The sequence below is a fragment of the Loa loa genome (genome assembly GCF_000183805.2).
Source record: "Loa loa unplaced genomic scaffold supercont3.298, whole genome shotgun sequence".
Classification (NCBI taxonomy): domain Eukaryota; kingdom Metazoa; phylum Nematoda; class Chromadorea; order Rhabditida; family Onchocercidae; genus Loa; species Loa loa.
Window position 1 is genome coordinate 71,027 of NW_018108478.1, and position 10,809 is coordinate 81,835.

The 10,809-nt window shown below is 27.3% G+C and overlaps 3 protein-coding genes across 3 annotated transcripts; all 3 read right to left on the reverse strand.

The window, feature by feature from the left end:
• Positions 1-2,115: 2,115 nt before the first annotated feature.
• On the reverse strand, positions 2,116-3,619 carry LOAG_09260 (hypothetical protein; the record flags this gene model as incomplete). The annotated part of the gene is made up of 4 exons (XM_003144788.2): positions 3,435-3,619; positions 3,049-3,233; positions 2,479-2,640; positions 2,116-2,187 (listed from the first exon to the last, which is right to left on the reverse strand). The coding sequence occupies exons 1-4, from the start codon at positions 3,613-3,615 to the stop codon at positions 2,116-2,118; spliced, it is 600 nt and encodes a 199-aa protein (XP_003144836.1). The 5' UTR covers positions 3,616-3,619.
• A 1,969-nt stretch (positions 3,620-5,588) lies between these two features.
• LOAG_09261 (hypothetical protein) lies at positions 5,589-5,948 on the reverse strand (the record flags this gene model as incomplete). The annotated part of the gene is made up of 1 exon (XM_003144789.1): positions 5,589-5,948. One exon carries the CDS (start codon positions 5,946-5,948, stop codon positions 5,589-5,591), a length of 360 nt encoding a protein of 119 aa, XP_003144837.1.
• Positions 5,949-8,679: 2,731 nt separating this feature from the next.
• Positions 8,680-9,244, reverse strand: LOAG_09262 (hypothetical protein; the record flags this gene model as incomplete). The annotated part of the gene is made up of 2 exons (XM_003144790.1): positions 8,680-8,819; positions 9,031-9,244. 2 exons carry the CDS (start codon positions 9,242-9,244, stop codon positions 8,680-8,682), a joined length of 354 nt encoding a protein of 117 aa, XP_003144838.1.
• Between the last annotated feature and the right edge of the window lie 1,565 nt (positions 9,245-10,809).

Consider the following 10,809-nt stretch of genomic DNA (forward strand, 5'->3'; position numbering starts at 1 on the left):
ATATATATATATATATACTTTTTCGTTGTTAGCATGGGAAACATTTTGAAAAACAGTTAATTTTGTCTGTAATTATGCTATGTTATTACTTTTTTTTTCTTGCTATGTTACTATTTGTTGATGATTATGATAATTTTTTTTTTGGGTGTAAATAATTGATGAGAATAATTATCGGTGAACTCCAAATAGCGGGCGGAAAGGAAATTAAGCAAGAAAATATGGACAGCGAGGAAGTTAGCTTTCTTCTGTACTGTACATAACTAATAATAGCCAAATAGAGATTTGAATGGATTAAATAATGAATGAACAAACTGCTAGCATGAAAAAAAGGAAAAATGGACATAAAACTTGAAAGAAATTTTATAAATAAAATGAAAAGTGATGGAAGAATTTTATCTATGCGAAATTCAATTTTTTTCTCTTCAAATATCACACAATTTTTCGTTAATTTTAATTTAATATGAATAATTACTGTGAAATATTAAAAATTTTTTGTGAAAGTTAAATTTGAGTCTTCTTTTTTGCTCTTTTTTCTTTCTTTTTTTCTTTTTTTTTTAAAAAAAAATTAGGTTCTAACTCAAAAATTAGTCGCATTTTTAATATTTAATAATTTATACACGCATACGTATATGTATTTATGTATGTATATTTGTTGTGCCTTTTTTTCAAAGATAAATTTGCTGTTCCATGTGATTAAGAAAATGTAGCTATAATAAGGAACAAAATGCTTATCGTCAATATGTATTTGTCAGTACAGCAAAAACATAGCCAAGTTTTTGAAACTATAATGTCAAAGGTATTTTGTATAGCTAGGTTGGATGAAGGTACAAAAGAGGTCTTGCATAACTTGGGTCGAAATCAAGATATGAAAGGTGTTTTTCTGACTTGGATCGAATGCAGGTACAAAAGATGTTTTTGTAACCTAGATGAAATAGAGATAATCCGAAGTTTTCAATGCCAAGAGAACTATTGTTCGGGAGCTGTTTAAAAAAATTTGAAAAAGTGCTAGTGATAAAATCATATAAAATATATTAGTACAGCGGGTAGAATGATAGTTTGTGCTAATTATATATGATTACTAGCGGTTTTTCACTAATTACAGAGGTTTTTAGGTGGCTAATTCGTGAAGGACGATCCGTGGATACGTGGCTGTTGGAATGAGGCTCATTTGTTAGCCATGAAATCGTTCCATTTAAATCAACTTAATTAATTAAGCTCGATTTAATAATCCTTGGCCAAGAAAGGGGAAAAGCATTGACGAAACAATTTTATTAACTTTTAGTGGAAATCAAAACCGAGGACTTTTAAACATTTACTAATTTAAACATGTTTTATTAACTAATATACACATGCTGTACATAATGTCATTTGAAATAGCTATAATATCATCAAATTTAAAAAATTTTAAATTGAACCTAAACAGATAGCAAATATTCAAAACTCATAACTTAGCAAAAAACGTTTCAATTTTTTTATTTCCTTCTGAAATAAATTTTACCATACAATTAACATGTATACAGAAAGTGAAACAAAAAAAAAAAAAAGGCAAATAAAGGTTACGCTATTTACGTGGAATTCATATATTGTTATTATCAGTTGAATGAAGAAATGGGCAAATCAGCCAAGTAATATATGATATAAACAAGATTTCAAACAAATAATCAGAATATGCAACAGAAAAGTTTTTGCGAAATCCTGGAGTAACAAGGCATAAAAATTAAGTAATATTGTGCCGGAACCGGAATAGGATAACCATTACTGTTCGATCTGAGAGAAACTGACAAGGTTTCCGGGAAGTGATAGAATTGCATAATAATCATTTCATTTTCTATGATGATACAGTGCTATTGCATGCATTAATGCAATTTCCCAAAATTTTCCAACATTGTTGGATGGTATTACTTGACCCCTAATTTGATCTGACCTTAGATCTCGAGCAATTTTCATAATAATAATCGCATAATATAAAATTCTTAAAATCTTATACCTTCTTTTTATCACTTTCTTTGTTTTTTCTTTTAAAAGATAAATCAGGCATTTTTATTTTCTTTCACTTTTTTATCGAATTATCGTCAATTAACCAATTAATTAGCCAACCAGCCAATCAATCACTAATTAACTATATTGATTACGATGAGCTAAAAATGCACTTATTCCATATAAAAATCCATTGAAAAATGATAGAAGCTGAAAAAAATTTTTGCGTAATATCAGTTCAATCAATTTTCAATTTTTATTAATGAATAAAAACTTTTTATACAAAAATTTGTATTGTATTAATATTCTTTGTGTTTTTTAAGCAAAAGATTTGAATGGTTATTACAAAATATTCATAATATTGCTAAATTGCAAAAGTAACTATTTAAAAATGAAATTTAAAATGAAAAAGTCCAAAACCAAAAAAAGTGAAAGAATATAAGAGTAAAAATCAAATTCAAAATTTTAAAAAAAAGTAGAAAAAAAATAATGGACTATTACCGATGCAAAGACCCATTCATAAATGGTTCGACAATGATTATGAATGATACCATCTGAGCCAATATCATTACAATTATTCGACCAAGCACCTGTCGAATAGTACGCTTCAATCAAACCCAAAATAATATACGATGAGCATGCGGTTATTGAAAACATAAAATCCTACAATAAAACGATGATGCGTCTAAAATTTTAAAAAAAAAAAAGATTAAATGTTATGAAATAGCTCTTGAAAGTTTCGAAATTGAAAAAGAAAAAAAAGTGGAGAGAATCATATGAAAGAACGAAGTATAAAAAATCCTACAGTAATTTTAGCGTTTCAACAAACTGCATTAAGAAATGTATGATTAAAAGGATAGGGAAAATAAAGATTTTGTTGCTATAATTAAGGGTTTAATTCACAAATGAGTTAAATTAGAAATATTTAAACTAAATTAATTGGACACAAGCTAGGTTAGACTAAGGCTGCCACTAGGAAATATTGCCGAGAAATTGTCCAAAACATTACGTATTAATTTGTTTCTTTCCTTTTCAAATTAAAATTATAATTAATTGTAAATGGAAACTTACAGAGATTTTCCATGGCCAAAAGTCAAGATGAGTTTCGTGTAATTGGAAGAGAAAAACAATAAAAAAAATGAATGTGAAGCAAACAGCAATACCAGCAAAGATAAGTAAAAATGTTTGACCAAAAAGAATTCCTTTAAATGGTCCTGGACCATATACTGATACAATTGATGATATTATTAGTAAGCCTAATATCTGAAAAATATTTTCATCATGAACGATTGTTTCATTTTTAATCCAAAATATTATTATTAAATCAATGGGAATATTTGATGTTGAAGAATTAATTTGAAACAAAATTTATATGAATTATTTAACTGAGAGATTACTTTAATTCTTGCTTCTCCTTTTCTTTCTTTCATCTTTTTACGATTCACAAAAATAAAAACTTGCAATTTCGAAAATTCGTAGAATACCAGCCAACTGGTAACAATAAGTTCCATTCAAACTACGGTGACCAAAGTAATACTCACGATTCTGCAATTGACCATCATCTGTTTTGGTCATCGTTGTTACCATGGTATTCATCGGTTGTGCTCCTGTGTACACCTCTTGCCGTGACGACGTCATACCTGTGAAGTAATTTTCAAATTGTAAGCTAAATTTTGAAATGTAAAGATTAAATTCTACAGAAAACTTCAAAGTGTGATAAATCCTAATTGTTGAAATGAAAGGAACATTTGAAATAAATGCTACTATTACCGAACACTTTTGAACCGTGAATAAGTATTAAGTCAACAAAAAACGGTAAAAACAAAATGTATGAGCTTAAAAATCTAAAATTCAAAATTTTAAGCTTAAACAAAATTTAAATGATAACATGAAAAGGAAATACAATATATAACTATTTGAGGTTGGAAAAGCAAATAAGAAATAAATGATTGTTATAGCTATACGCTATAAATGTAACAAATAGAAATCGTAAAAGTAAATACGATAACAATGCTGGAATTTATCTACAAATTCAATTTCTAATTCTCAATCCTTAAAATATGCAAATTTCAGTGCACATTACCTTTCATATTACAATTACTTTTCCATTTATCTTTTATTATAGTTATTCCTTACAAATACTACGTTGAAATATTACAATTGTTTTTTCAATTTATATTAAATTACTTTATTTTGGATAATAAGTTAATCACCCCCTTTGTAAACAGAATAATTAAAAATTTATTCCGTCTCTTGAAACCGAAAAACCGGAAAATCAAGACAAATGTTAATTTCTTTTTCCAGCAATATTTGTACACGCACACATACGTATATAGCAGCAATGTTATCACCATAAAATTAAATACTGAATAAGTTATATTAAAAAAATGAATGGAATTAAAATTTTATAGCATAGAAAGCTTTCTAATCATCAACCATTTTATTACTTTTTTTCCACTTCAATAAGGAGAAATAGTGTGAGAATATGCATGATTAATTAATTAAGCTTATTTACAAAGAAATAGATAGGAATATTTTTTTTTTAATAGATAGGAATAAATTTTTTTTTTTTTAAAATAAATACTTTGCACCTTATAAAGCGAACGCAATTTTTTTGGTGAAATTTTAACAGTTTACAGAAATGAATAATTTCAATTCAGATATTTAATAGAAATTTGATCATATCCCAGTTTGAAGGAAGAAGGCAGGCAGAGATGATTTATGGAAAAAAAAACACCGGAATATTTGAGGTAAATGAAATGGCTGAATTGATTATGCAATAACTGTCAATCTGATGATAAGAAAAATTATCAAATATCAAATTAATAAAATGGTTTTGCTAATTCCCATGCGAAACATTAAGAAATATCACATTTGGCAGATCTAAAAAATCTAATTAATTTCCCAAACAACTATCTATTTTCCTCAGAATGTGTTCTCTTCTGATTCTACTCCAGCTATATGCCAAATTAAACTTTAAATGAATGGATAAATCTTCAAAGTCTTTACTGTTTTAATTATCATCCATCAGTTGATATCATTAATTAAGTATACCAAATTAATAAATGACAAAAATGATCTAATTTCGTTCAATAAATTTGAAATTTTCATTCCAAATTTAATATATTAGAAATTTGCATAAATTTACGATAGCACATTGAATTGCAAATGTCACACATACATTTTAACTTATGCATAACTGTAACGATAAAGGATGAAATTTGGTAATAATTCAATTAAAAAACTGTTCATAATTAAAGTGCAAATTTAGAATTGCGAAAGAAAAAAGAAAAAAAAATGAAAAATATATGGACAAACCACTCCATCCTTCTTCAATATTGCCATGTCGTGATACGAAAGAGAAAAGTACTGAATAAAGAGGACAACCCTAATATGTTGACAAATATTGCCGAGAGGTCAAAACATGCGGCGAGACAAATATTCTTTGTTAACCCTTTGGAGTTAATGAATATTGAAAAGGTCAAAACATTCACAAAGACTACTTCTTCATCTTTCACAAATCCTATAAAATGTACTATGCGCAGATAGTATATTACAAATATTGAAATCTCACAACTATTAGCAAAGATGAAAACATTGAAATGAACAATTTAATAGGATTTGATGGGTGTGTACATCAATGTTACGTATGTATGCTTATGTGTCTGTAGGTGTATGTGTGTGTGTGTATGTGTGTGTGTGTATGCATGTATGTGTGTATATTGTTTGTCTGTATGTGTGTATTTGCGTTTATGTGGTATATGCCCGTGTATGTTTGTGTATGTTTCTGTGTGTGTGGTGTGTGTGTGTGTGTGTGCGCGTGTGTGTGTGTGTGTGTGTGTGTGTGTGTCGGGCGACTTGTGTACAGTTTCCTTCTGGCGAAGCGTACGGAAAATACTGACTCGTCGATAAATAATACAATCTATAAATTGTTGTTCTTTACACATTTCAGCTTCTCTCAACTGGCACATCATATCATTGTCTTAACACTATTTTCTTTTTATTTTTTTATTTTTAAATCACACATTTGCTATTTAGGAAAGTAGGAAATCCGGATAGAAACCGGATTGACTTCTCTACCTTTGCACGTTTCAGCTGAAAAATGCTGCATATTCGATCAAAAAGGCTTTTTGAAATCAGATTTTTTCTTTTTTGGATAGCTTAGTAAGGATGCCGGAATTGCCCGGGAAAAATAGTTAATGATATTCCGGAAATATTCATTCATGGAATTTATAGAAATTCCAATTCTATATATCGAATCGCTGTCGATAAATTTGAGGAATTCCAAAACAGATACTTCACAACTAAAAAACTGATCCAACTATTTGAGTGGAGAAATAATGAAAAAAAATACGGGAAATTTCAAATTCCGAATGAGCTAATTTCCTGTTAGCTTGATTTACATCCGGTTAGTTACTGATTACATGTCAAATTAACAAATGCTTTACTAACAAAGAAGAAAAAGGGGAGAAAAAGAACACTCCAATTAAATACAGTAATTCCCTAAAGTTTAATTATTTCGAGACTGTAAACAGCGTAATTAATTGCTCATTTATCAAATTCCAAATATCTACTATATTATGTTAAATGCTTATGTAAAATGAATTTATCCCGACAAGGACAAACAGATAGAAAATGGTTGAAAAAAAATTGGATGGAATACATGTAATTAATATGACATATTTAACAAATTTAATCTAAAATGATTTAACTGATTTAATCGAATTTTAGTCGTTTAATCCATTAAAATTTCTTAGATACATCTGATAATATTTGTATAAACTGAAAATAATTAAAAGCAATATAAAATTTGCGTAGTTTTCATATAACCTTATTATCAAAATAATCAATTTTAGTGACGGGATAAAAATGAATTATTAGTTGAGGATAGAAAATGGTACGATACAGAACGAAGCAAAAGTATGACAGTTTTTCAAATTTAAATTAAATTTAGAGTTTAATTCATTTCAATTTCATTTAAAAATAATTTCCTTTCTTCCATAATCCAGCTACAGCATATAGCCTAATTTAAATTTTAAGGTTCGCCTAAAATAAATTATTATTTGAGTTAAAAATTATTAAAATTTTGATTTGATTTAAAAAATTAATTTTCAACAATTTTTATTTCATGTAAACTTGGATGAGCAAAAAATATCAAATTAAAATAAAATTTATTCATTGTATTATTAATTCTTACATACAAACGTATAACAATAAAATATATTTTACGCAAACAACAAAACAATAAGGGTGATAAATAAAGTGATAAGATGAGAAATTTAAAGATGAAATGACAATAAGATATTTGTATACGTAAAATCAAAAGCAATTAGTTTCATTCAATTAATCAAATAAAACATAACAGGTTTTATATATACACAGCCACACAGACACACACAGATAGACACACAGACAAACGGAGAGACAAACAGACAGACAGACAGACACACACACACACACACACACACACACACACATACATAAACACATTCATTGTCCATTCATATTAAGACATTCACAATTATGTTGTCAAATAATTTCTCATTTATAATTAAGAGTGAATAAATGTTAACCGTATATCCGGATAATGCATATGAACAATAAAACCGGAATTATTTCAATGAATATTAACTATATATGTGAGAAATTGAAGAAATTAAGTAAACTTTAGCATTTACTTCTAAATTACTTTTCCTATCTTTCATTATCATCTTTAATTTTAAAGTTTCGTTTTAACATTTCAAATTTATGTTAGAGAGAAAAGGGAAGAAGTGTAAATCTTTAAATCCTTTTTTACGATTTTGAATCTCTTTCCATTTCACAATCAATTTTCGCCTCTTCCTGTTAATTTTAGAATTATCACTAAAAATTCAAGAAGACAAATCAAATTAATGTTGAAAAATTAATCAAGAATTTGAAAACCTTTCAAATTTGATAGAAACAATTGATTTAAATTAAAATGACAATTGAACACATTTAAAAAATCGAATAAAATATCCAATAAATAAATATTTATAAAATAGAAATAATATAAAATGAACCAAACTAAAACATAATCATCCAATTGTCATTTATGGAAGAAAAGAATGGAAATGGACAATGTTAGTATAAATACTATCCGTCTTCTTTTTCTTTTTCTTTTTTTTTTCACATTACTGCTTTCAAAAATGTTTGTCGGGAATTGATTACCTAAGCTAATATTTGAGGTCGATTTTAAATGATTTTAAATGATTTACTAGTAGATAGTAAATAGGATAATGAAATATCTACAATTTAATAAATCATTGCTGAACACATTTTAGGTTAATATTTGAAACAAATTTTAACCGATTTCTAAGTGATATATTTGAAATTTAAACAACAAATAAAGCAATGAAATACCTATAACCTAATAAAATTCCATTTCAAATTTTCATTTTTTGAACAAATCCCAAGTAGCATTCGAACAAATTTTAACTGGGATGCATAGATAACAATTGGCCTGTTAATTAAAATTAATTTGATTATTCTGAGACAGCAAATAACGTACTTAATTACTTACTTATCAAATCCGAACTCCCAACTAACTGGGAATCCATTTAAAAGTCTCCATTTTCAAGTAAATTGGTAATGATTTCAAATGTTAACCAGTAGCATTTATACTTATTTAATCAATTAATTGAATACCATCGATTAATTTTTTTCCTTAATGTCACAACAAAATCAATCGATTATTATTAAATTGTGTTGATCAAAAATGAAACTAATAATGCAATTTGTCGAAATGAAATTTGTTTTGTTGCATTTTTGCAATTGATCGATACCAAAACCAATCCAAACATTTATTTGTTGATCAACCTTCACTAGAAAAAAAGAAAATAAAAAAAAAATGAAAAGCGATAGAAGAAACATTTTAAAATTGAAATGCAACATATCGTTTAGAAACAATTAATAAAGTCAGCAATACTGTAATCTCTTGAAAAAATAAATAAATTTTAAAATAGTCTAAGAGATTCAAGTGTCCACATTTTATTCCTCTAACAATACCTTTTTTTTTTCACAATTCCAACAAACATGTTTTCTGTTTTAGTGAAGAGATGCTCAAATAACCAATTGTATAATATTGAAGATGACCGTTTTCGTTAACAAGAAATACTAATTTGTTCAATTGCGTCATTTTTTGCATACAATTGGATGACATCTTTTGACCATCATGTACATCGGTTATAACTATGTTGACCTTTGAAATATTTTTATCTGAGATCTGATTGCAATGGTCAACATTCATGTAGCATGCATCCTTAAAATGTTTAGTTGAAAGTTTTTCACTAAAACTATTTGGGTCTAATTAATATAGCAGCTAAGTTAGTCTAACTTGTCTTCTTTTCTTACTCAAATACGATCAAAACTGTGTAACAAAATTGCATGTTTTATCAAAATTGTATGTTTTTCTTAAATAGACAAATTGTGTACAAAACAAAAAATGAATTTCAAATTCAAATTCATCTTATTTTATCATTTTCTTGCCCCATTATTCGAAAGTTGTAAATTCGTCAAAGTTTTTCACATACTTGCACTAATCAATTACAAAACAGTCAATAATGAACCGAAGAATTACTCCTTTTCCAATGGTAACATCCAGCAAAGATTGTCATTTGTTATCTTCCTAAGATTAAGAATTCATTTGAATTTATTAAGCTATTGAAAGCTTATAGATAATGCATAACATCCCTTAGGGCTTATTCACTTTTTATACTGTTTTTATTTCCCATTGTATCATTTTCTACTTAATGTCTTATTTGTAACTTCGAGAATTTCCAGTCCTGAAGTGACGATTTACATACTTACAAAATGATAGTCATCATTTAAATTTAATTTAATTCAATGCTTAAACAATGACAAGTTGATCATTTGCTTAAATAATGAAAGGTTGACCAAGGTACCATTAGCTTAATTTAATGCTTACAAAATGGGAAGCTACTGGAAAGAACACCTGTTCATCCGCTTAAAGGAATTATCCTAGTCGATGATTTCTCCGTGAGCACCTAAAACAAGTAAAATGAGAAGCATAAATAACTAGTTTTGGTTATTTGACGAATTTTAATGAATTCTTATCATCCGGATATCAGGTATAAGCAGGTGATACAATCGTAAAATAATAGTGTCACTATAACGATAGTCTAACCTACGCCTGGTTTATTGATAGTTTATCATTTCTTTTTCTTTTTTTTTTTTTTTTGAGGGAAGAGGATGGAGGGGGAGGTAGTGGAGTGTATCTTTTTAAGTTAACTTTGATATATTTTGACTAACTTTATCATTTATGCAAGTACTGCTTGGCAAATTTCATTCAATTATATTGTCTTTTTTGATGATCGGTCAGCATCAATTAGAATCAGCTATCGATCAGAATTAGCTTCGTATTTTTAATGAAATTATTTATTCTTATTTGCTATATCCGATTAGCGCTACCTTAAATTGTGTTATACCTCAGATTACAATTATTAAATTATGCTACCTGAAGTGCTGAAATTTACGCTCAAAATATGTTTCAATTTCTTCAAAGATTCTCACTGATATAATGATAATATTGATAATGAAAAAAGATTCGTTTTAGAAACTAAAATTTGCGCTATAATTTGCAAATTTTTGATTAACTTATTAAAATTTCCACCTGAATATAATGAAAATCTTTGATCAAAATCTATCATTTTTGGTCTTTCCAATATTATTGTGGAATTTTCATGGATATAATGGAAAATTTCTGATCTTTGGTTGAAGTTTTTACTTTCCTTGCTTGTCAAAAAGGCCTGTAATTGTTATTTTGACTTCTCAATAAATAATAACAACTGAAAA